We start from the raw sequence: 20,752 nt of genomic DNA, 5'->3' as shown, positions 1-20,752 counted from the left end.
ATGGATGATAACTATCATTTCTTGAGTGACTACAGTAGTGTCAGGCACCATGCTGGCATTCGTGAGTGAGAATGCGTACTCAAACCAGGGACCTGTCTGTTCTCGCAAAGGGAAACCAAACACTCCAAAATGGTGGAGTCGCAGAGGCACATTTATCAGGTAAAATACAATATTCTAATTGGAAGTTGTAAGATTAGGTCAGCAGGAGGCAGGACAACGCAAAGCAGGGGACCTTTACAGTGATTGGTTGGAAACATGAATGCAGCCTAGTTTAGTTTAAATACGTGACTAAGGGGAGGTTTTACAGGGTTGTTGGGTTGTCCTTAGGTGTCCTTCAGTTGGTTCTGACTCATAGCGATCCTATGCACAACAGAAGGAAACACTGCCTGGTCCTGCGCTATCTTCACGCTTGTTATGCTTGAGCCCGTTGTTGTTGTAGCCAATGTGTCAGTCTGTTTTGTTGAGGGTCTTCCTCTTTTTCACTGACCCTCTGCTTTACCAAGTCTGGTGTCCTTCTCCAGGGACTGATCCCTCCTGATAACCTGTCCAAAGTATGTGAGAAAACAATGCTTCTAAGGAGCATTCTGGCTTTACAGGGTGGTCGCAAGTTAATTATCTTAAAACATTTCCTGAGGGCTGCTGCGGGGATTCCTGATAAGAGTCCTCTGTCAAGACCCTTCCTTAGGAACATTCTTTCCATATCTGTAGTTTAATCACAGAGAAAAACATTCTCTTTGTTCTGTACTTAATTCCCTCTAAGGGTTTGATGGTTGCAGGGGAAATCCTTTATTGTGTACTTGAGTCTGACTAAGGGTTTGAAGGTTGCTGGGGAAATAAGCAAAAGCTAAGATGGAGTCAGTTTTAGAACTCTCACACCCCAGAAACTTCGTGATTCCTAATCCCCACAGCCACCCTGCAAAGAAGCTGAGGCTTGGAAAAGTTAAGTGACTTATCCAAGGCCACTTAGGCAGCTGAGAGAGGAATGAGCCTAGTCCTGTCTGACTCAAAAGTCCTTGCTCTTTAAAGTATTCTCCCCTGAGGGGGAATTCAGCCATCCTGCTACTCCTCCCAATGAACCTGTTCTAAAAACAAGCTGTGTTCTGCCCCTAGGAACAATTAAATGTTATTTAACACGCACGCACACACACCCCTTTTATAAACCAGCAGAATGTCTCCTGTCTTAGTTTCATCTAGAAGTTAGGGACTCATTTTTCTTATAGCACCTCATGAGCAGGAAATTGTGTTTTAAACCTCCCCTGGTGCTGTTTCTCTCCTGGGTTTTTTAAAGAAGATTGCTTGTCTTAAAACGCTTCCTTACAGATGCTCTCGTGTCCTGCCGTCTTCATGATCTGATCATGTTCAGATTGGAGACATTTTTTTTCCCAAAAGTTTTCCTTTATGGCAGCAACCTCTGTTGTTTGGGCAGCTAATAATTTTTAGACATGGAAGAAAGTTGGTATGATGTCATGTGCAAAATAGATATTTAGTGGTGGTGATTATTATGCTTTTTAAGAATTCAGTCCTGGCAAAACCCTAGGATATTATCAAGAAAGATGTAACAGTGATTGAATCTTGCCAAGGGAGGGTCTTTCCAGCTTCCCTGTCATTTCAAGAGTGGTCACCCTTCTCTTCCTCTTCCTCCCTCCTCTCTTTTTTTCTTTCCTTTCAGAGTTTCCCATCACAACTTAAATGGTTCTGTCTGCTCCCAATGCTACTCTGTTTCTGTTATCGTTTAGTATATAAAACCGTATCATGCACTCTAGGGAGGCCTGTTGCACGCGCATGATTTTCTTTTCACAGGCTTTTAAAATCCTATTTCCCCTTTCGGCGAAAGGACAATACTAGATTATTATGAAACTCAATTTTAAAATTAAGACTCAAGAAAAAAATTTTTAAAAAACTTATTAGCGACTCGGAAATGGCAACATAGCGCCTTCTCACAGAAGCAGCATTCTCGTCACTAAAGTTTAATGTGGTTTCGATCGACAAATACATACTGAGTACCACCTGTGTGTGCAGTCTCTGGGCGGTGTAAATAGTTAACGTTTTTGGCTGCTAAGTGAAGGATTGGCGGTTTGAGTCTACCCTGGGCACCTTAGAAGAAAGACTGGGCAGCCTACCTCTGAAAAATCAGCCACTGAAAACCCCTACAGAGCACGGTTCTGCTCTGTCACATAAGAGGTCGCCTTGGGCCGGAGTCGAGGTGATGGCACCTGGCTTTTCTGTGTGTAGGCACTGTAGTAGTGCTTCCTTGCAGGAGCCTGCAGTCTCATGCCTTGGGGTAGAGAGCACAGCCATAGACAGTTGCAGCCGGGTGCTCTGTGGGTGACGAATGGTAAAGGCAAGGCACAGTGGGTGCCTCAGAGGTGCTGGGCGCCTAGAGGTGGCTGCCTGGCCTCTTAGATGGGTGTGTGGGTGGGGCGGAGGAGGGACCTGACCAAGTGCCTGCAAGGAGCTGGGGGCCAGGGATGTTCAGGTTGCCCCTCACGCCCTTTCTTTGCCCCCCGCTTCCGCCAGCTTCCAGCCCTGGAGCTGACCCGTATGGACTGCTCTGAGGAGCTCCCTGGCAGGCCAGCTTCCAGTCAGTGGGAGCTAGGGGAGGCCCAGCAGGAGGAGGATGGAAGAGAGTGAGGTCAGAGGGTCACAAGGCTGTGTCCTCCATTGAGTGTCGCTGCCCTGGGTTCTAGGAACTGCTCCCTCCTCTTGGGTGGACAGCCTCTGGAGCTGGGAGGGGATTCTACTCCACTGACACTGTGCCTGGGCACAGCAATGTGCACCCCCCGCTCCTATGTCCCCCAAGGCACAGCTGTCTCCACTCGCGCTAACTGGGAAGATAGGACGCATGTCCATGAAACTGCAGCATTTAATAGTCAGCGTGAGCTGTGAGGGGCAGACTTGCTGTGTACAGCGCGCAGGTGCAGACCTAGAGTCCAGAGAAAGCGGTGATCAGTGAGGGCTGGAAGAATGAGGAGCGGGGCGCAGAGCTGGACGGAAGCATGAACCAGTGGTTCACCTCGTGCCCCTGAACCAGCAGCTTGGGCAGTGCTGGAAAACTTGCTAGAAAGGCAGGTTCTCAGGCCCTACCCCAGCCCTACTGAACTGGAAACTATGGGGTGGGGCCTAGAAATCTGCATTTCAACGGGCCCTCCAGGTAATTCTGATGCACACTTAAATCTGAGAGCCCCCACAGAAACAAAGCTAAGGAGCTAGGGATGAAAAAAAAAAGGCGGGAATTTTTTTTGCTTGTTGTTTTGTTTTGCTTGTTGGCTGGTGAGTCTGGGAGCATAGTGTGAGCAATAGAGTAGGTTAGGTGGAAGGAGACTTAAGTCATCAATCCTTATAAGAGAATAAATTTACTTTGGTAGAGTGGAGGAACCCTAGCCTAGAAGGTGGGGGTCAGTATCCTCTCCCCCGTCCCTTTTCTAGGCCTTGTTGTAAAATGAGAATTGGATGAAGCAAGATAACGTCCCGATTACATGAGATAATGGTTTTCAGGTTGTTTAGCACTCTGCTTACCACCAAGCACTCGATAGCTGGTATCATTATTTCAGCTCTTTAAATTTCATGTTGGTGCTGGTAACCCTTGATGGTGCAGCAGGCTATAGGGAAGCACTGAAGATTTCTAATTAAGGATGTTGATAAGAGTTTTTAAGGAGATTAGCCTGGACACAGCCTGCAGAAAGGGCTGGGAGGCAGACGCTGCAGGGTACGCTGAGGAGAGACTGGAAGAGACAGTAATAGTAGATAGAAAGGACAGACATGAGACAATTTAATATTGCCTCTGTACTGGTTTCCTGGGGTTGCCATAAAAAAGTCCCACAAAGTGGGTGACTTCAAACAACAGAAGTTTATCCTCTCACTGTTGTGGAGGCTAGAAGCCTGAAATCAAGGTGTTGGCAGGGCTACACTTTCTCTGAGGGGCCCTGGGGAGAATGTGTCCTGTGCCTTTCTCCTGGTTCTGGGCGTCACTGGCAGCTCTTGGCATTCCTTGGCTTGTAGCTGCATCAGTCCAGTCTTGACCTTCATCTTCACGTAGCTTCCTCCTCCTCTGTGTCTTCATACGTCCTTCTTATAAGGACATTAGTCATTGGGTTCAGGACCAGCCCTAATCCACTATGACCTCATCTTCACTAATTCTATCTGCAGAGTCACTACTTGGAAATAAGGTGGCTGTCATGGATTGAATTATGTCGCCCCCAGAACGTGTGTGTCAGTTTGGCTGGGCCATGATTCCCAGTATTGTGTGATTGTAATTTTTTGTTAAAGAGGATTAGGGTGGGATTGTAACACCCTTACTAAGGTCATGTCCCTGATCCAATGTAAAGGGAGTTTCCCTGGGTTGTGGTCTGCACCACCTTTTATTTTACAAGGGAAGCAAGCAGAGCGCTGGAGACCTCATACTACCAAGAAAGCAGTGCCTGGAGCAGAGCATGTCCTTTGGACCCAGGGTCCCTGCATGGAGAAGCTCCTGGCTTGGGGGAAGATTAATGAGGGGGCCAACAGAGAGAGAAAGCCTTCCCCTGGAGCTGATGCCCTGAATTTGGACTTTTAGCCCACTTTCCTGTGAGGAAATAAACTTCTTTTTATTAAAGCCATCATCCCCTTGTGGTATTTCTGTTATAGCAACACTAGATAACCAAAGACAGTCACATTCAAAGGTCTCCATTTTGTCTCCACACTTGTTAGAAACAGTATGATTCTGAGAGACCATGCTGAGCAGCCATTGGTAACTCGTCAGTTATTTTGGATTTTAACCATTCTAATAGGTGTGTAGTGGTATCTCATTATTGTTTTAATTTGCATTTCCCTAATGACAAATGAGGAAACCCTGGTGGCAGAGTGGTTAAGTGCCTTACAGCTGCTAACCAAAAGATTGGCAGTTTGAATCCAGCAGGCGCTCCTTGGAAGCTCTATGTGGCGGTTCTACTCTGTCCTATGGGGTTGCTATGAATTGAAATCGACTCGACGGCAGTGGGTTTGGTTAGTGACAAATGACATTGACATCTTTTCATCTGCTTATTTTGCCATATATATGTCTTATTTGCTGAGGTGTCTGTTCAGATGTTTTGCCCGTTTTTTAAATTGGGTTTGTTTTTTTTACTGTTGAAATTTCAGAGGTCTTTGTATATTTTGTATATAAGTCCTTCATCAGTATGTGATTTGCAAGTATTTTCTCCCAGTCTGTGGCTTGTCTTTTCATTCTTGTATCAGTGCCTTTCAGAGACCAAAGGTGTTTACATTAAGTCCAGCTTACTAATTTTTTTCTTTCATGAATTGTGTTTTTGCTTTTGTATCTAAAAACTCCTCACAAAAACCAAGGTCACAGAGATTTTTCTCCCATGTTTTCTTCTAGAAGTTTTGTATTTAGGTCTACGGTTCATTTTGAGCTAATTTTTGTGTAAAGTGTGAGGACTGTGTCTGGGTTCATTATTCCAGCACCGTTTGTTGAAAATTCGATCCCTTCTCCTTGGAATTGCTTTGCAGCCCTGTCAGTTCTGCTGGCGTTTTTGAACTGATGCTTGCCCTTTCCACATGTCATAAGTTCCGCCGTGAGTTACCTCTGCCAGGGAAAGTTCTCATGTTCGTCTGTGCTTGTCTTACAGCAAGACCTCTGGTGCAGACCCTGCCTTTAAGAACCACTGTCAACAACGGCACTGTGTTACCAAAGAAACCAAGTGGCTCTCTGCCATCCCCCTCTGGGGCCAGGAAAGAGACTGCTGTGCCGGCAACCAAAAGGTAGGCAAGCCATGTCTTAAATCCTGAGAGCAGTTCCTTCTCAGATTTTAGAATGAGTATTATTATTATTATATAACACTTTACAATTACTGGTCTGAGCTAAAGCTTATAAAAAGTACAATATTTGGTATGTTGCCATGACAGAAACTACATAAATGTATTATTCGGCCTTTTTTTTTTTTTAGATTTAATCATATTAACTTTGAAATCTCATTGGCTAAAACCACAGTGTGCCATTTTGTATTTTTTACCTACTGTTCTTTTTTGAAAAAACGAAGATGAATTTGCTATTCCCAAGTCCATACATGGAATATAGCAAAATTCAGTTTTTATCTGTAAAATATGCACAAGTTTATACCTTTAAATTCCACGTAACGGTGAAATTCTAGATATTAATATTGTCTGTCAGATCACAGTTTGCTCTTTTCTACCTTTTCGTAGTTGTCATATTAAAATTTTATATCTTACTTGCCAGGCCACTTTTCTGAGTGGTTAGGCTCTGGGAAATCATGTACCTGGTGGTTATCTTGTATAGCAAGCCTTAAAGCACTTCTCCCACCACTCGACCTCGCTGGTGTGGTATAAGAATGCGGCAGCCCCTGTAGAGTTAACTGAGCTACTAACAGCCTCGTGTGCACGGGGGACGTGGGACGTGATGACGCACAGGTGCACTGAGGATGCCCAGTAGGCTTGCAGGGGTCCGTGCCTGACTCCGTGCTAGGCTGTGACTTGTCCTGAAAATCTCCTGAGCCCACTGTCGAGTGTCTGTGCACAACAGCTTGTCCTTGACCAGACACATTTTCGTTGTGTTCATCAGATAGAGTTTCATGTACTTCCATTTTGTGTTTAAGGAAGTTGGCTTTACATGGCTCTTCAGAACTTTAAAATGAAATTCTTGGTCTCCTTTCATATCTGTTTAATGCTTGTTTGGATCATTTGTATTTATCATCAACACAGATGACCTCCTGGATTCTAACTGGCAGCAGTAGAGACAGACAATCTTTTTATTTATCTAGGTGTTGTAAGATTGAGAGCAATGATGTTTTCAAGTAGCAGGTAGTTAATGAAGGATGAGATTCCTTTCCTTTATATTTAAAGAAAATAGAACTTCGTAATTTGTACCTCTTTAATATTTGAAATTTGAATAAAAGAAAAACCTTTTTTCAGAGCACTAAAAAAAAAACAAAAACAAAAACAGGAAGTAAAAATACAAATGTAGGTGTAATTTCCAGCTTTTGGTTCGTTTGCTTCTTTATAAGAGCCAGTGTCAAGCATTCGTGCCATTTGACTGTCAACATCTCTGTGTTTGGTCTCAAGTAACTTTGATGTAGTGCAGTGACGCCCTTCACCCAACCGACTGTTCGTGGTTTTCTTAGACCGCGTAGGATTCGTTGGCATGATAGTTAGAATTCCTGGCAAAGTATATTTTGCGTTCTAATATTTGAAACGTTTATTCAAGGTAGGGAAGGCTGGGGTATGCGATTTCTGACACTGACTGCAGGAGTCAGACTGAGCAATAGACTATAAATGGTACTTTTTTCAAGAACGTGAGGAAGACAAGGAGGCGTTAGTGGGTACTTCACCCTCTGTTTAAATCAGAGATCGTGAAGAGTCATTTTGGGGTGATAATAAAAGCCTAAGTGCCAGGTTTTTCTTACACCATTATCTCTAGTCCTTTAAACAGTCTTGCAAAAAGATATTATTTTCCCTATTTTGCCAGTGAGGAAACTGAGGCTCAGGGAAGTAAAGTGACTTGCCCAAGGGTCCCATGCTAGAGAGTGGGGAACGTGGGCTCAAACCCAGGTTGTTTGGCTCCAAAGCCCACTCTTTTCACTCTGCTAGGCTGCTCCCCGTCGAGATTTCCAGGTCAGCCCTGGTATCGACTCACAAAAAATGCTCGATGTAATTATACTTGGAAGTCATCACTCATTTATGCCCCCTCCTTTCTGCACACTTGTTAGAAGCAGTAGTGTTTTGAGAGGCCACAGGGAGTGAAGACAGGAGCAGCTGTCAGAAGTAGGGGACTCTGAGCAGAGATTCCTGGCCAAGTGCAAGTTCAAGAGACGGCACTGTCCATTAATAAGGGGCTGTGGGGCTGGACTCCATGTCAAGAACCAAGCTCTGATCTGTGAGCAGAGCCCTGGGGCTCCTGCCCTTGTGTTCCACCATGTTGGAAAGGGCTCATGGGTGGTGATTACTCTCAGTGACATTATCAAAAGGAAGAAAGAGAGGTAGAGAGAGAAAGGAAGGGAAGGGAAGGAATGAATGAATAATATTGTTAGTAATCTCAATGCCGTAGAGTTGATTCTGACTCATAATGACCATATAGGGCAGAGTAGAACTGCCCCCATAGAGTTTCCAGGGAGTGACTGGTGGATTCGAACTGCCGACCTTTTGGTTAGCAGTACAGCTCTTAACCAGTGTGCCACCATGACTTCTCATTGTTAGTAGCCAAATTATGTATATATATCCAAACCCACCCCAGTGCCATCGAGTCGATTCCGACTCATAGCGACCCTATAGGACAGAGTAGAACTGCCCTGTAGAGTTTCCAAGGAGCACCTGGTGGATTTGAACTGCCAACCCCCTTGGTTAGCAGCTGTAGCACTTAACCACTACGCCACCAGGGTTTCCATATATATAGTTATATTAGTATTCAAATGCTAATCTTCCTTCCAGAAGTATTCTAAGGGCTCTGTAGATGTTTCTTTTTAATTTACAAAATAGTCAGTATGATTGTCTGAAAAGCTATTGTTAGCATAGAGCTGCCAACGAGAAATACATGGTTTTCTGGTCAGAGTGTTCAGGACTCTTCCTTTTCAGTATGAAGGTATAGGGATTCATTTATTCTCTTTATTCTGGCGGGGCTCCGGAGGAGGTGAGTTCCCATCATGTGGAAGTTGGAAACGTGAACGGTAGCATCAAAGTGTTCCCCTGTGATAAGGCTCCTACAGATCTCTCACTGGGAGAGAATTTGGAAACAAAAAGAAGTGAGCAGGGCATTTGGAATATCAAGATTAAAATAACCCTCAAGCCATTTCAAACGTTTATAATCATGTAGGAATTTTTCCGTGTCAGAGTTCAAAACTAGCCCAGTTGGAGCATGTGTGGCTGAGAGGATAGGTCTGTTTGTTTTTTTTCCTCCAGTGTTTTTCAGCCTGGTACTTAAGGAAAAAATCCCACTTGGAAATTGTCCAACAACCAGTGGTTGTGCTTTGTGTTGCCAATTAAGACTTCGATCAGGGGCTTAATTTGGAATCCTTGGGAAAAGCTTTGTTTCCATTAGTCAGAGGAAAAGCAGCAGAAAATCCAGGGAAGACACTGTAGGTCATACCTTGCTCGGTGGGGATGTGAAGCAGACAATAGCGCGGCATTTCCCTGGCTCAGGAGAAAGACAAGCATTCTCCCAGCCCTCGGGTAGAACCTCACAATGGGGCAGCCCTGTGAGAAGAGAGATCAAAGAACAAGGCTGGTATAAAAAGAGCATTATGTAAAAAAATGCTCGCACCAAGTATAGGATAGAATGGTACGTATCTGCTACTTGCAAACAGACAGCCCATAGTGCTTTGGAAAAATTGTTCCACTTGTTTTGTGTTAAAAAATACAGCATCTGTAATTGCACTGAGATCAGAGCCAAATACGTACACGATTTAAGGACTAGAAAACCAAAATCTGATTTGACTCTCTTTTTAAAAATTATTTTCAATGTATTTCTCTGTTGTTTAGATCCATTGAAACAGAGATGTTAAATTCATGTTTCGAGTCCATTCTCAGTAACAAAGTAGAGATTGAAGTATTGTACTGCCGAACAGAGGAAGACCCATGGGTACCTGTCCCTTTACCAGAAGCAATACAGTTTTTCGCTCTGTGCTCAGGTTCTGTCAGATTTTCTCAGGCCACCAGCCTTCTAGGAAATGACTTGGTAATTGCCACAACAATATTTTTTAGATGGTGAAAGATTTAATTATTAAGTAATTTTTAATTATTAATCATTAAGTATTAATTATTAAGTAAGCAATCTCAGTCTATCAGAATTCTCTCATAATTTGCAGAAGAAATCAGGAGATCTGTCCCATTCTCCCATCGTTGACTCTCCAGTGCCCAGCCTAGCACCCAGATATGATTGATGCCTAATAAGTGTTTGTTGAGTGAATAATTGTTTTAACACAGGGTCAGTCACCACTGCTGTTATTACCGGTAAAATCACAAAAAAATAACTGGTCCTGCCTAAGAGCTATCTGCCGGATTTTGGTTTGTTTGACTGTAAAAGTTTCGGGTCTTTTAGCAAAATTTTGGAAAACCAATTCTTAATTCCAAATTACATGATGAAAGAAAGGTGTAATGGCAGCTTATTATGCTTGGAGTACTGTATGATGGTTAGAAGAAGGAGGGCCACTCTCCTGATCACCGGTTATATTGCAAAAAATTTGTTGTCTGAAATCTCCGTGAGTCGGAATCAACTCGATGGCAACCAGCAACGACAGCATTTCATTTAAACAGGCCAGGAATATTTAATGCAATATATAATGTAATGTAAAAACCATTGTATTTTCAGAACTCGAAGGTTTGTGAATGGGACGTGACAGTAGAGAGCAGGAGGGGAAAGAAAATCACGACGATATCTATGCATTTCTACACCAAAAATAGTTGACTTGCCTTACGCACTAGAAAATGCACTGCATTGTCGTGCAGCGTCTCTCACAGGCCAGTACTTCTCCCACCTTGAAAACACAGTGTTACTTTTCGCTTGCTGTCCAGCAGGCCTGAAACGTCTTTGATATTCCCCCTGTGTGTGAGAGTAGGCCCCCACTGTGAATGTACAGCTCTGGCCGGCCGCCCTCATTACTCGAATGTCTTGTCTTCAAGCTGTGTTTTCTGTCCCTCACTTGGACTCCTGGCAAATCCTCTTTAATTCGTAAGAGCTCTGGGCTCTCACAAGGAAATGTCTTGTTTTTTTCCTATGTATACAATAGTAGTAGATTAAAAAAAAAAAAGTTTAACATTTTAATGCAGGTGTGTGAATGACTGATACCCTGAAGAGTGGTGATGGAGTCTCTCCAGGTCTACATATGCAAACTAAAATGTTTTTCCTTTGTGATATCTGCTGTGTGTTCTGTAATCTATTGAAGCTTATAATATGTTTTCCCACGCTTTTATCATTGCACTCACGTTTTTTCTGCTTTGTTTCTGTGCCTCTTCCATATAGATTAAACAGGTCTGTGAGCCTTCTCAATGCATGCAAACTGAATAGATCAACACCAAGGTGAGGGGCCTTAGATTTGTGTGTATAACCTTAGTTGCTCCTTTGGTAGTTTTACCTTTCTTTTAACACCATGGCTTAAAGGTCTTATCCGCTGCCTGCAGTTTATGAGATCTGAACTCATGCACCGGTATTCATGATTGACATCAACCTGCGGCTTAGATGTCCAGCAGTGTACTTCGATGTCAAACTAGTGTACTTCTGGGTTTCAGAAATTGTAGATGATCATACTAAAGTGGTATGTGGGGCAGTGGGGAGGGGAGACCAGGGATGAAGTCAGCCCAGCCACTTGCTATGTGACTTCACCTCAGTCACTTTCTGTCCCTGAATTTGTTTCCTTAACTACAAGATGGGGATAATGATAACTTTTGTAGGGGACTTTTGAGATTTCAGTTAAATGATATGTATGAAACATGAAGCATTCAGTGCCTGTTGACTGCTGTTGTCTCCGTCATCACATCCCCTGTTAACTGTCATCTGCTAGATTGAGTCTTAGTCATTAGAAAATTGGCTAACGTTTGTCATAACTGATTAATAGTCATGGTTTGTCAGCTCTTCCAGGGTATGTGTACAATTCTTAAAATTGCCATGAACTTACCGTGGACTCCAGGGGGAGCCTAGGAGCTCTGGGTTGGTGTCTGCTGCTGCTCTTCTGTCCCTGTACCTGGTTGGGGTACACCATGCTTGGGAGCCTTGTGCTAGATGCTTGGAAAATAATCCCACTGAGTTAAATTAAAGGACCCCTCGTGGTGCAGTGTGTAAGTGCTTGGCTGCTAACTGAAATTTTGATGGTTGGAACCCTCCAGCGGCTCCACAGGAGGACGGGAGAAAGATGTGGCAGTTTGCCTCCTTAAAGACTACCCACTGCTATCGAGTCAATTCCGGCTTATAGCGACCCTATAGGACGGGGTGGAAACCCTGGTGGTGTAGTGGTTAACAGCTACGGCTGCTAACCAAATGGTTGGCAGTTTGAATCCACCAGGCACTCCTAGGAAACCCTGTGGGGCAGTGCTGCTCTGTCCTATAGGGTCACTATGAGTTGGAATCCACTCAACCACAATGGGTTTGGTTTGGTTTATAGGACAGGGTAGAACTGCCATAGGGTTTCCAAGGCTGTAATCTTTACAGACACAGATTGCCACAGCTTTCTCTCGAGGAGCGACTGGTGGATTTGAACAGCCCGACCTTTCAGTTAGCAGTTGAGTGCTTAACCACTGTGCCACCAGGCCTCCTTCCATAAGGATTACAGCCTTGGAAACCCTGTGGGACAGCTCTACTCTGTCATATAGGGTCACTATGAGTCAGAATCGACTCGACAGCAATGGGTAAGTTAAAATAGCTGGGTGTTTTTCCACTTGCACTTTAAACACAAAGGTTTCTATAATCTTTAGACTTCAATCCCAAATTTCAGAAATGTAATGCTCTCTTAAGATCTATAATTTCTTTGTCCCAAAATTGAGCGTTCCAAAAATTCATGTTTCGACCTTAAAGCACTGTCTTAGTTATATAGTGCTGCTATAACAGAAATACCACAAGTGAATGGCTTTAACAACAACAAAAAAACTATTCTCTCACAGTCTGGGAGGCTACAAGTCCAAATTCAGGGCATCAGCTCCAGGGGAAGGCTTTCTCTCTATTGGCTCTGGAGGAAGGTCCTTGTCATCAATCTTCCCCTGAATGAGGAGCTTTCTCAGTGCAGGGACCCCGGGTCCATAGGATGCACTCTGCTCCCGGCACTGCTTTCTTGGTGGTACAAGGTCCCCATGTCTCTCTGCTCGCTTCTCTCTTTTATATCTCAAAAGAGATTGCCTTAAGACACTATCTAATCTTGTAGATCTCAGTATAACTGCCACTAATCCATCTCATTACATCATGGTGATAGAATTTACAACACATAGGGAAATCTCATCAAATGACAAAATGGCGGACAATCACACAATATTGGGAATCATGGCCTAACCGAGTTGACACATATTTTGGGGGGACGCGATTCAATCCATGACAAGCACGCCATGCAAATTCTAGTTGTAAGATTCTGATGTAAGCCCAGCATTTCCTCGGTCACCAAAAAGACTATGCAGAAAGTGCATTAAAATAAAAATAGTTTTTCTCACGGTCATGTTATTTGTGTTTGCTCCTCAAACTGCACTTGTTGCTCTAAGCAGTCACGGGGTGTGGTGATTTTTCAAAAGGTGACCAACCCTACAGCTTTTGAAAACATGCTGAGAGATGATTAACTGAGAGATTAGACATTATAAAGGAAAAGCACTGACGGTTGAGCTGAAGGATGGACCGGGCAGAGGAGGGAGAAGGGAAGGAAAGGACGGCCAGGCAGAGGGTGTGATGGCTGCTGAGGAGGAGCAAGGGCGGGAAACAGCTACCTGAGGAGAGAGGCAGTCACTCTGGCTTACAGATAAGGATATGGACATTCAGCCCAGTAGCCGGAGCCCTGCTGCCTTCAGCTCTTCAGTTCTTTTTCACTCCTGACTGAAAGTTGGCTTCATCTCTGCCCTCGCAGAAGCCACTCAACACTTCTAACTGCCGGGCCTCATCCCTCAGTCCACCCTCCCAGTGTCTCTACTGCCTTAGCCTCCAGCAGCAGTTTCTTTTCCTCACCCACGTCTTTGTAAGTGGGTATTTCCCAGGGGCTTCTCTCCTTTCTCACCTCCTCGCTTGGTAATTCCCTTCAGTCCCTGTTCAGTGGCCCCTCAGTGACCACTAGGTGGACGATTCCTGTCCCTAGCTGTCTTGTGAGTGGCAGACTTGTATTTTCTCCAGCCCACCGTGTGTCTCACCAACACCCCAACTCCATGCGTCCAGATCTGACTCGCCCGGTCTGACCCTCTTCCCAGAGCCCCTGCCCAGGAACGCCACCACCCACCCATCCACCTTAGAGTCACCTCTAAATTAAAGCAACTCTTGTCCTTTCCTGAGATACTTCCATTCTCCCATTCATTCATTTCATTTAATAAATACCAATCAAGTTCCTATGCTAGGCTTTGCAAAGTATACAAAAAAGATAAATGAGATAGGAGCTGAAGACATGTATGACCTGCTGCTTCAGATAAACGAATGTCCTGGGATACCTAGCCTACATGGTGGTTCCACGCTCCACCCGTTACCCCTTCCCTGGCTCGGATTCACTGTCATGCCTGTGGGTTTCCCTTTGCCTAGAGCAGACTCACCCTTCTCTACTGTGTAATTACTACACATTCAAGCCATTCATTTGATTTCCAGAAACTCACAGTCCATAGGAAGCCTTCTCCAGACCTCCCTCTCCGGGCTTCCAACTACTCTGCTCTCCTGTTAACACAAAAGAAAGTTAAACCCTGACGTGGACACTGCTTCTAAACAAAGGCATTTTACATATGGTGGAATGTTTCTGTCATTATGTATGGCATTCTATTTGTGTATGTTCCACGTGTGCCGTTAGGCCAGGGCTCTTCCATCTCACCACTGTTAACATTTTAGGCTGGATAATTCTTGGTGGGGGGGGACTGTCCTGGGCACTGTAGGGTGTTCAGCAACATCCCTGGCCTCTACCCAATCCCTGGAGGGAGAGCAAAAAGGAGGAAGACCTGCAACAAGATGTGGATTGACACAGTGGCTGCAACAGGGGGCTCAAACATACCTACTACTGTTAGGATGTCACAGGCCTAGGCGATGTTTTGTTCTGTCGTACATAAGGACACTATGAGTCGGAGCCAACTCAAGGGCACCTGAGCTAATCTAACCCACTAGACGCCAGTAGCGACCCCCTGGTGTCTGTAGACGCTGCTAAATGGAGGACAAAAAGGCCCCGGGCTGAGACCCACTGCTCTAGACTGAAGCCTACTCTAGGGCAGGACTGTTTCCCTTTAGGCTGGGAGTGCTCTCACACTATATTGTTGGGGATCTGCAGGTTCCATTTTCTCTACTGCTTTGAGCTGCACTAATTGCCACAGTCACATTGGCAGTGAGCAGAGGCACTGATTCCAAGAGACATCCAGAAAACATTTTGTCTCTGGACTTAGGATTTTAGAGCCAGTCTAACTTGTAAATACCTGCATGGAAATATGATGCCCTATGTGTATACTGGAGCCCTGGTGGTACAGTGGTTAACCACAAAGGTTATCCAACTGTTTACCAAAAAGGGTGGCAGTTCGACTCCACCAGCCACTCCTTGGAAACCCTATGGGGCAGTTCTACCTGGTCTTAAAGGGTGGCTATTAGTCAGAATTGACTAGACAGCAACGGGTTTTTTGGTTTATGTGTATAGGGTCGCTATGAGTCAGAATTGACTCGATGGCAATGGGTTTGGTTTGTTTTTTTTGGTGTGTATTGTTACACTTGGCAATAAAATAAAATCATGGTATTTAAGTGTATCATTGTCATTTACACCCCTTTTTTAGTACCATCAAAAGGACCAGCTCTTCTGAACGAGTCTCTCCTGGCGGTCGAAGGGAGAGCTATGGGGACTCCAAAGGAAACCGCAATCGAACGGGATCCACCAGCAGTTCTTCTAGTGGCAAAAAGAACAGTGAAAGGTAAGGGACAGCTTATCTCCTGGTTCCTGCTGTTCAGATATTTTACTACCTGTTGTCCCCAGAGATGATTCAGAAGGTCCCCTTAGATGCAGACGAACTAGGGGCTCTGGCCAGAGCATGGGGCCGTCTGGTGAGGTGACTGTGGGCTCTAGTCAACAGCCATATGGGGGCAGCTGCTAGTCAGGGTTCACACACACTATTGCCCAGTTAGCACAATCATCACCTGAACTCCCAGCATTCTTGCGTAGATGTAAGTAGCTCCTGAGAATTTGCCCAGCACCAAGTACCTGGACCTTGGCAAGCTGTTCAGAATTTCCACAGGGAGCGTCTTATATCTCCAGAACACCCTGCTGCCATTTTAAAACTAGTTTTAGTGGATTGTTTTGAGGTTAGCAGCTGTATCTGAGGCTGAGTAGGTGAAAAGTTGTGCTTTTATGATTTGTTAGAAAATGTTTGTAATTGGGCTAACACCAGAAATATGAACCATTTTTCTTCTTGGTTTCATGAAATGCAGTTACTCCTGATTTTGAATGTTTCTCTGATGTTAGTTCATAACGTATTATAATAAATATCTGTGAAATTAACAGTAACATTTTATTAGTGAAAGCAAAGTTGTGGCATTGTAATTGCTTGTTTCATGTTTAATTGGTACTATCTCATTTTTCAAAGAGTGTATTATGGACATGAGATCAGCTTCTCTGTGTATACGTATCCAGCACTGCATTTTATTCTCTCTTTACATGTTGTACTTTAATTTTATTCTCTTTAGCAAGGCTTAGAGAGGAGTTTCAGCTTCTCGGGCTAACCGTGTTCTTTTTCAAATGTTCACGTAAGGAGAAAGCTTAGTCATAAAGCAATCAACTCAAACCCACAGGCTGCAAAAATTCCAAGTTTGTAAATCCTTTGGATTCAGTCCTATAAAGGAAACTTAAACTCCTTTTCAGTTTTATACTCAAAAGATACCTTTTGCAGGAGAAAAAAAAAAAAAATGCAAGTGCTTCTCACCTCTACAGCCGGTCAAGCCCACAGTCAGCTAACAATTTCTGGACCCTTGACATGGGGTTCTCCCTTCTTCAGACTGAGGCTTGGTATTTCTTATCAGAAGATTATGCTAATTGGGTGATAATACCTTGGAAGTAAGACAGCAACGGGTTTTTTGGTTTATGTGGTTACAGTGGTCACAGTGGCCACAGAAGGCGAGTTAGTGAGTGAGGCATGGTGGCCTCGGGTTTCTCTACTGTGAGAGTAAGCTTTGCAAGTTGACCTGAAATGCCTAGATCTTGGCAGTGCTCAACAACTTGGCCTCTTCTTTGCACATCTGATTTTTATTAAAAAGAATTTCCAAGAAGAATCCACATTGTGTAAACTCCAAATCTGTTTTATCTTTTAAATCCTATGGCTTTGGTAAATGTCCTGGGTAAATATTTCCATAAAAGATATTTACAAAGGATTTTAAAAAATGCCACAGTAGGAAATTGTGATTTGGAAGTAAGGGACTGGGAAAATGTACTAATCATTTTCTAAAAATAATCCAAGCAACTGAACATGTTCATTTCAAAGTAAAGTCTTTGTCTCCTTGTTGTCGTTAGATGCCGATGAGTCAATTCCAACTCATAGCAACCCTGTGTACAACAGAACCAAACACTGCCTAGCCCCGCACCATCCTCACAGTCGTTGCTATGTTTAAGCCCGTTGTTGCAGCCACTGTGTCAATCCATTTCATTGAGGGTCTTCTTTGTTTTTCTCTGACCCTCTACTTTACCAAGCATGATGTCCTTCTCCAGGGACTGGTGCCTCCTGATAACATGTCCAGAGTATATGAGTCGAAGTCTCCCATCCTTGCTTCTAAGGAGCATCCTGGCTGTACTTCCTCTAAGACAGATTTGTTTGTTCTTCTTGTGGTCCATGTGTAAAAACAGCTTGGGGGCAGTGTCTGACTTCCTCCAACCCCAAAAGGGGGAAAGAGAACCAAAATCAACAGTGCGAGGCTGACTCCTATTAGGTGGAGGCCAGACAAGGCCCCTCTCTCCGCCATTTTTTACCAGCTCTAACACCAGCCTTCTCTCCCACAGCATTCTCTACTGGGTTCGATAATTCATTAAAATGGCCACACAGACTCACAGACCATACTCATAATTATGGGGTTTAATAGGGAAGTAACAGTTATAATTCAGGCTCAGGAACACTCAGGATACAGTTCTCCCCAGCTGAGTTCACAAGCACGCCTCTCCCTGACCCTCAGTCTCTGCCCAAAGACTCTCATCCTTCTTTCACCGTGGGCCGGGAAGCCCACCACACTGTCTCCTACTGCTGGGTCTCTGCTGCCACGGTTTCTCAATGTCTTTAAGGTTACAGCTTGCTCGCTCTCTCTCTCTCTCTCTGTCTCTTGGTCTCTCTCGGTCTCTCATTCTCTCGGTCTTCTGCTTCCAGGAGCTGCTCAGCACAGGGATCCAAAGAACGCGTTTCCTGCTACTGGCTATTCTTCCTTGGGGTGGTAGGATCCTTCTGTCTGCTCTGGAATTGGCTCTTTTTAAGGCAAAACAGACCAATCCTTTTGGTAGGTCACAATTACTGTATCACACAGTCTCGCCCAATCACCTGGGTGGGGGTTCCAAGGCCACAGCTAGAAAGGCCACACATAAGAGTAATTAATCATACCACACCATGGTATATTCGGTATTCTTCACCAACACCATAATTTGAAGGCACCAGTTCTTTTTCAGACTGCCTTATTCATTGTCCAGCTTTCGCATGCGTATGAGGCAATTAAAGATACGATGGCTTGGGTCAGGTACACCTTGGTCCTCAAAGTGACATCTTTGCTTTTCAGTACTTTAAAGAGGTCTTTTGCAGCAGATTTGCCCAGTGCAGTGCTTCCTTTGATTTCTTGACTGCTGCTTCCATGGGCATTGATTGTATATCCAAATAAAATGAAATCCTTGACAACTTGCACTCCACATTGCAATTATTAATCGATGTTTGTAGCTGTTTCTTCTCATTTTGAGTCATGCCACATCAGCAAATGAAGGTCCCAAAAGCTTTACTCCATCCAAATCATTAAGGTTGACTCTACTTTGAGGAGGCAGCTCTTCCCCAGTCATATTTTGAGTGCCTTCCAACCTGGGGGCTCATCTTCCAGCTGCTATTGCTAAGGTTTTCACTGGCCAGTTTTTTCAGAAGTAGATTGCCAGGTCCTTCTTCCTAGCCTGTCTTAGTCTGGAAGCTCTGCTGAAACCTGTCCACCAAGTGTGACCCTGCAGGTATTTGAAATATTTGTGGCATAGTTTCCAGCATCACAGCAACACAAAAGCCACCTTAGAACCCAGGAATGGTTGAGGCCAGCATAGCACCAAACTAGTTGAGTTGCAGGTACCTAAGAAGTTTCAAAGAGGAAGTTACTGTCTTCTGCCAGGTAATTCCTGATACTTACAAGTACCTTTAGGAGCCCATGAGAAAAATTGCAGCAATAACTCAGACAGAAAGCGGAAGAAGCTGAGAAGCTATAGAAGCGAAGTCAAGTTGGCAGTTTACTTGCTGCCTGACCCTGTCCTTCATCTTCCTCTCCATTGCTGTGTGAGCTGCCTCACTTTTGGGCTACTTTTGATCTAGCACCGAAGCAGAGCGAGAGTCCTTTTGGCAAATATTGGGTCTCGGGGGCTTGCAGCATGCAAAGAAAGGTATAGGGAGGTGGCACCCATGGAATTCCTCTTTTAAACAATATGGCCTTTAGTCGTCTCAAGACATATGATCTTCCCACCATTTACCAGCGTTTGTGTATTGCTCCCTTATTTTTTATAAGATGTCCTCCCTTATTTTTTATAAGATTCTCCCTGCTTGGTTACCACAGATAGCAAGACCTAATGCAAAGGGTGCTGGCTGTAGAGTAAAAGAAGGATCTGGGTGTGTGACCAGTTCTGCCACTTCTCAGAGCCTTGGTTTTTTCCTCTGTGGATTAGGGTTTGTATGCCTAATTCCCTTGAACTTCATAACATTTAAATGAGCAACTCATGGGAAAATACCTAACATACTGCTTGGCACTCCGTGAGTGGTCATCATTGTGGTAGCTGCCATGTCGAAAGACCTATGCAGAGTCGTTAGGTGACGTCGAATCAGTTCTGACTCATAGCAGCCCTATGCACAACAGAACGAAGCACTGCGCCGTCCTGCCCCATCCTCACAGTTATTGCTATGCTTGAGCCCATTGTTGCAGCCACTGTGTCAATCCATCTCGTTGAGGGTCTTCCTCTTTTTCGCTGACCCTCTACTTTACCAAGTATGATGTCCTTCTCCAGGGACTGGTCCCTCCTGATAACATGTCCAAAGTAAGGGAGACAAAGCCTCGCCATCCAAGTTTCTAAGGAGCATTCTGGATGTACTTCTTCAGAGACAGATTTGTTCATTCTTCCAGCAGTCCGTGGTATGTTCAGTATTCTTTGCCAACACCGTAACGCAAAGGCATCAATTTTTCTTTGGTCTTCCTTATTCATCGTCGAGCTTTTGCGTGCACGTGAGGTGGCTGAAAACACCATGGCTTGGGTCAGGCGCACCTGAGTCCTCAAAGTGACGTCTTTGCTTTTTAACACTTTAAAGAGATCTTTTGTAGCAGATTTCCCCAATGCAGTACATCCATTGATTTCTCGACTGCTGCTTCTGTGGGCCTTGGTTGTGGAGGAGGGTAATTTATGAGATTTTCATAATTCTGGGCTTTATTTTCCTCATTTGTAAGACAAGGTTGTTAGATGACATCTCAAGTTACTGGTCTTTTTTTCTGGTCTGACTCATGTTAAATTGCATTCATGTAAGTGAATGTAAGTCCTGGTGTGCCATCTGGATTCTGCCACAGTCCAAAAGTAGTTGGTGGGACCCAAAGTGTCCTTGTGGTTCTAACAGCACACCTTTGTCCTGATTTGTAAAAGAAACAAACCGTTCGCACATGGCAGTGCTTTAACTGTTATTCATTATAGACTATTTGCAGCAAAGCTCATAACTTATCGCACACCATGTGCCAAGCCGTTGTTAGCACGTGTGACACTTCTCTGCAAGTTACAGCAAGGGCACGCCTGGGCAAGAGACGCAACTTCCCATCAGTGTATATAGATTTCTCAGTAATAACTGCCGCAAATAAAGGGCATTCTGTATAAATGATAAAAATCTGAGTGTTGATCATAAAAATAATAGTGATTTTGGGTTCTTAAATATCTACATTTTCCTTGATGTAAAAAAAAAAAGA

At 44.2% G+C, this 20,752-nt stretch overlaps 1 protein-coding gene across 3 annotated transcripts in view; it reads left to right on the top strand.

The window, feature by feature from the left end:
• The window catches only part of EML1 (EMAP like 1), a 155,265-nt gene that overhangs the window by 76,450 nt on the left and 58,063 nt on the right, over positions 1-20,752 (top strand). For 2 of the 3 annotated variants that reach the window (XM_064292985.1, XM_064292984.1), the window contains 2 exons: positions 5,604-5,736; positions 15,388-15,522. In XM_064292985.1, the coding sequence (XP_064149055.1) occupies positions 5,604-5,736; positions 15,388-15,522 (268 nt within the window). Of the gene's footprint in view, positions 1-5,603; positions 5,737-10,942; positions 11,000-15,387; positions 15,523-20,752 lie in introns of all 3 variants that reach the window. The other variant, XM_064292986.1, reaches the window with a different exon arrangement.

This window comes from Loxodonta africana, chromosome 10, assembly GCF_030014295.1.
Source record: "Loxodonta africana isolate mLoxAfr1 chromosome 10, mLoxAfr1.hap2, whole genome shotgun sequence".
Taxonomy (NCBI): domain Eukaryota; kingdom Metazoa; phylum Chordata; class Mammalia; order Proboscidea; family Elephantidae; genus Loxodonta; species Loxodonta africana.
Note: the sequence above shows the minus strand (reverse complement) of the source record. Positions and strands in the feature narration are given on the sequence as shown.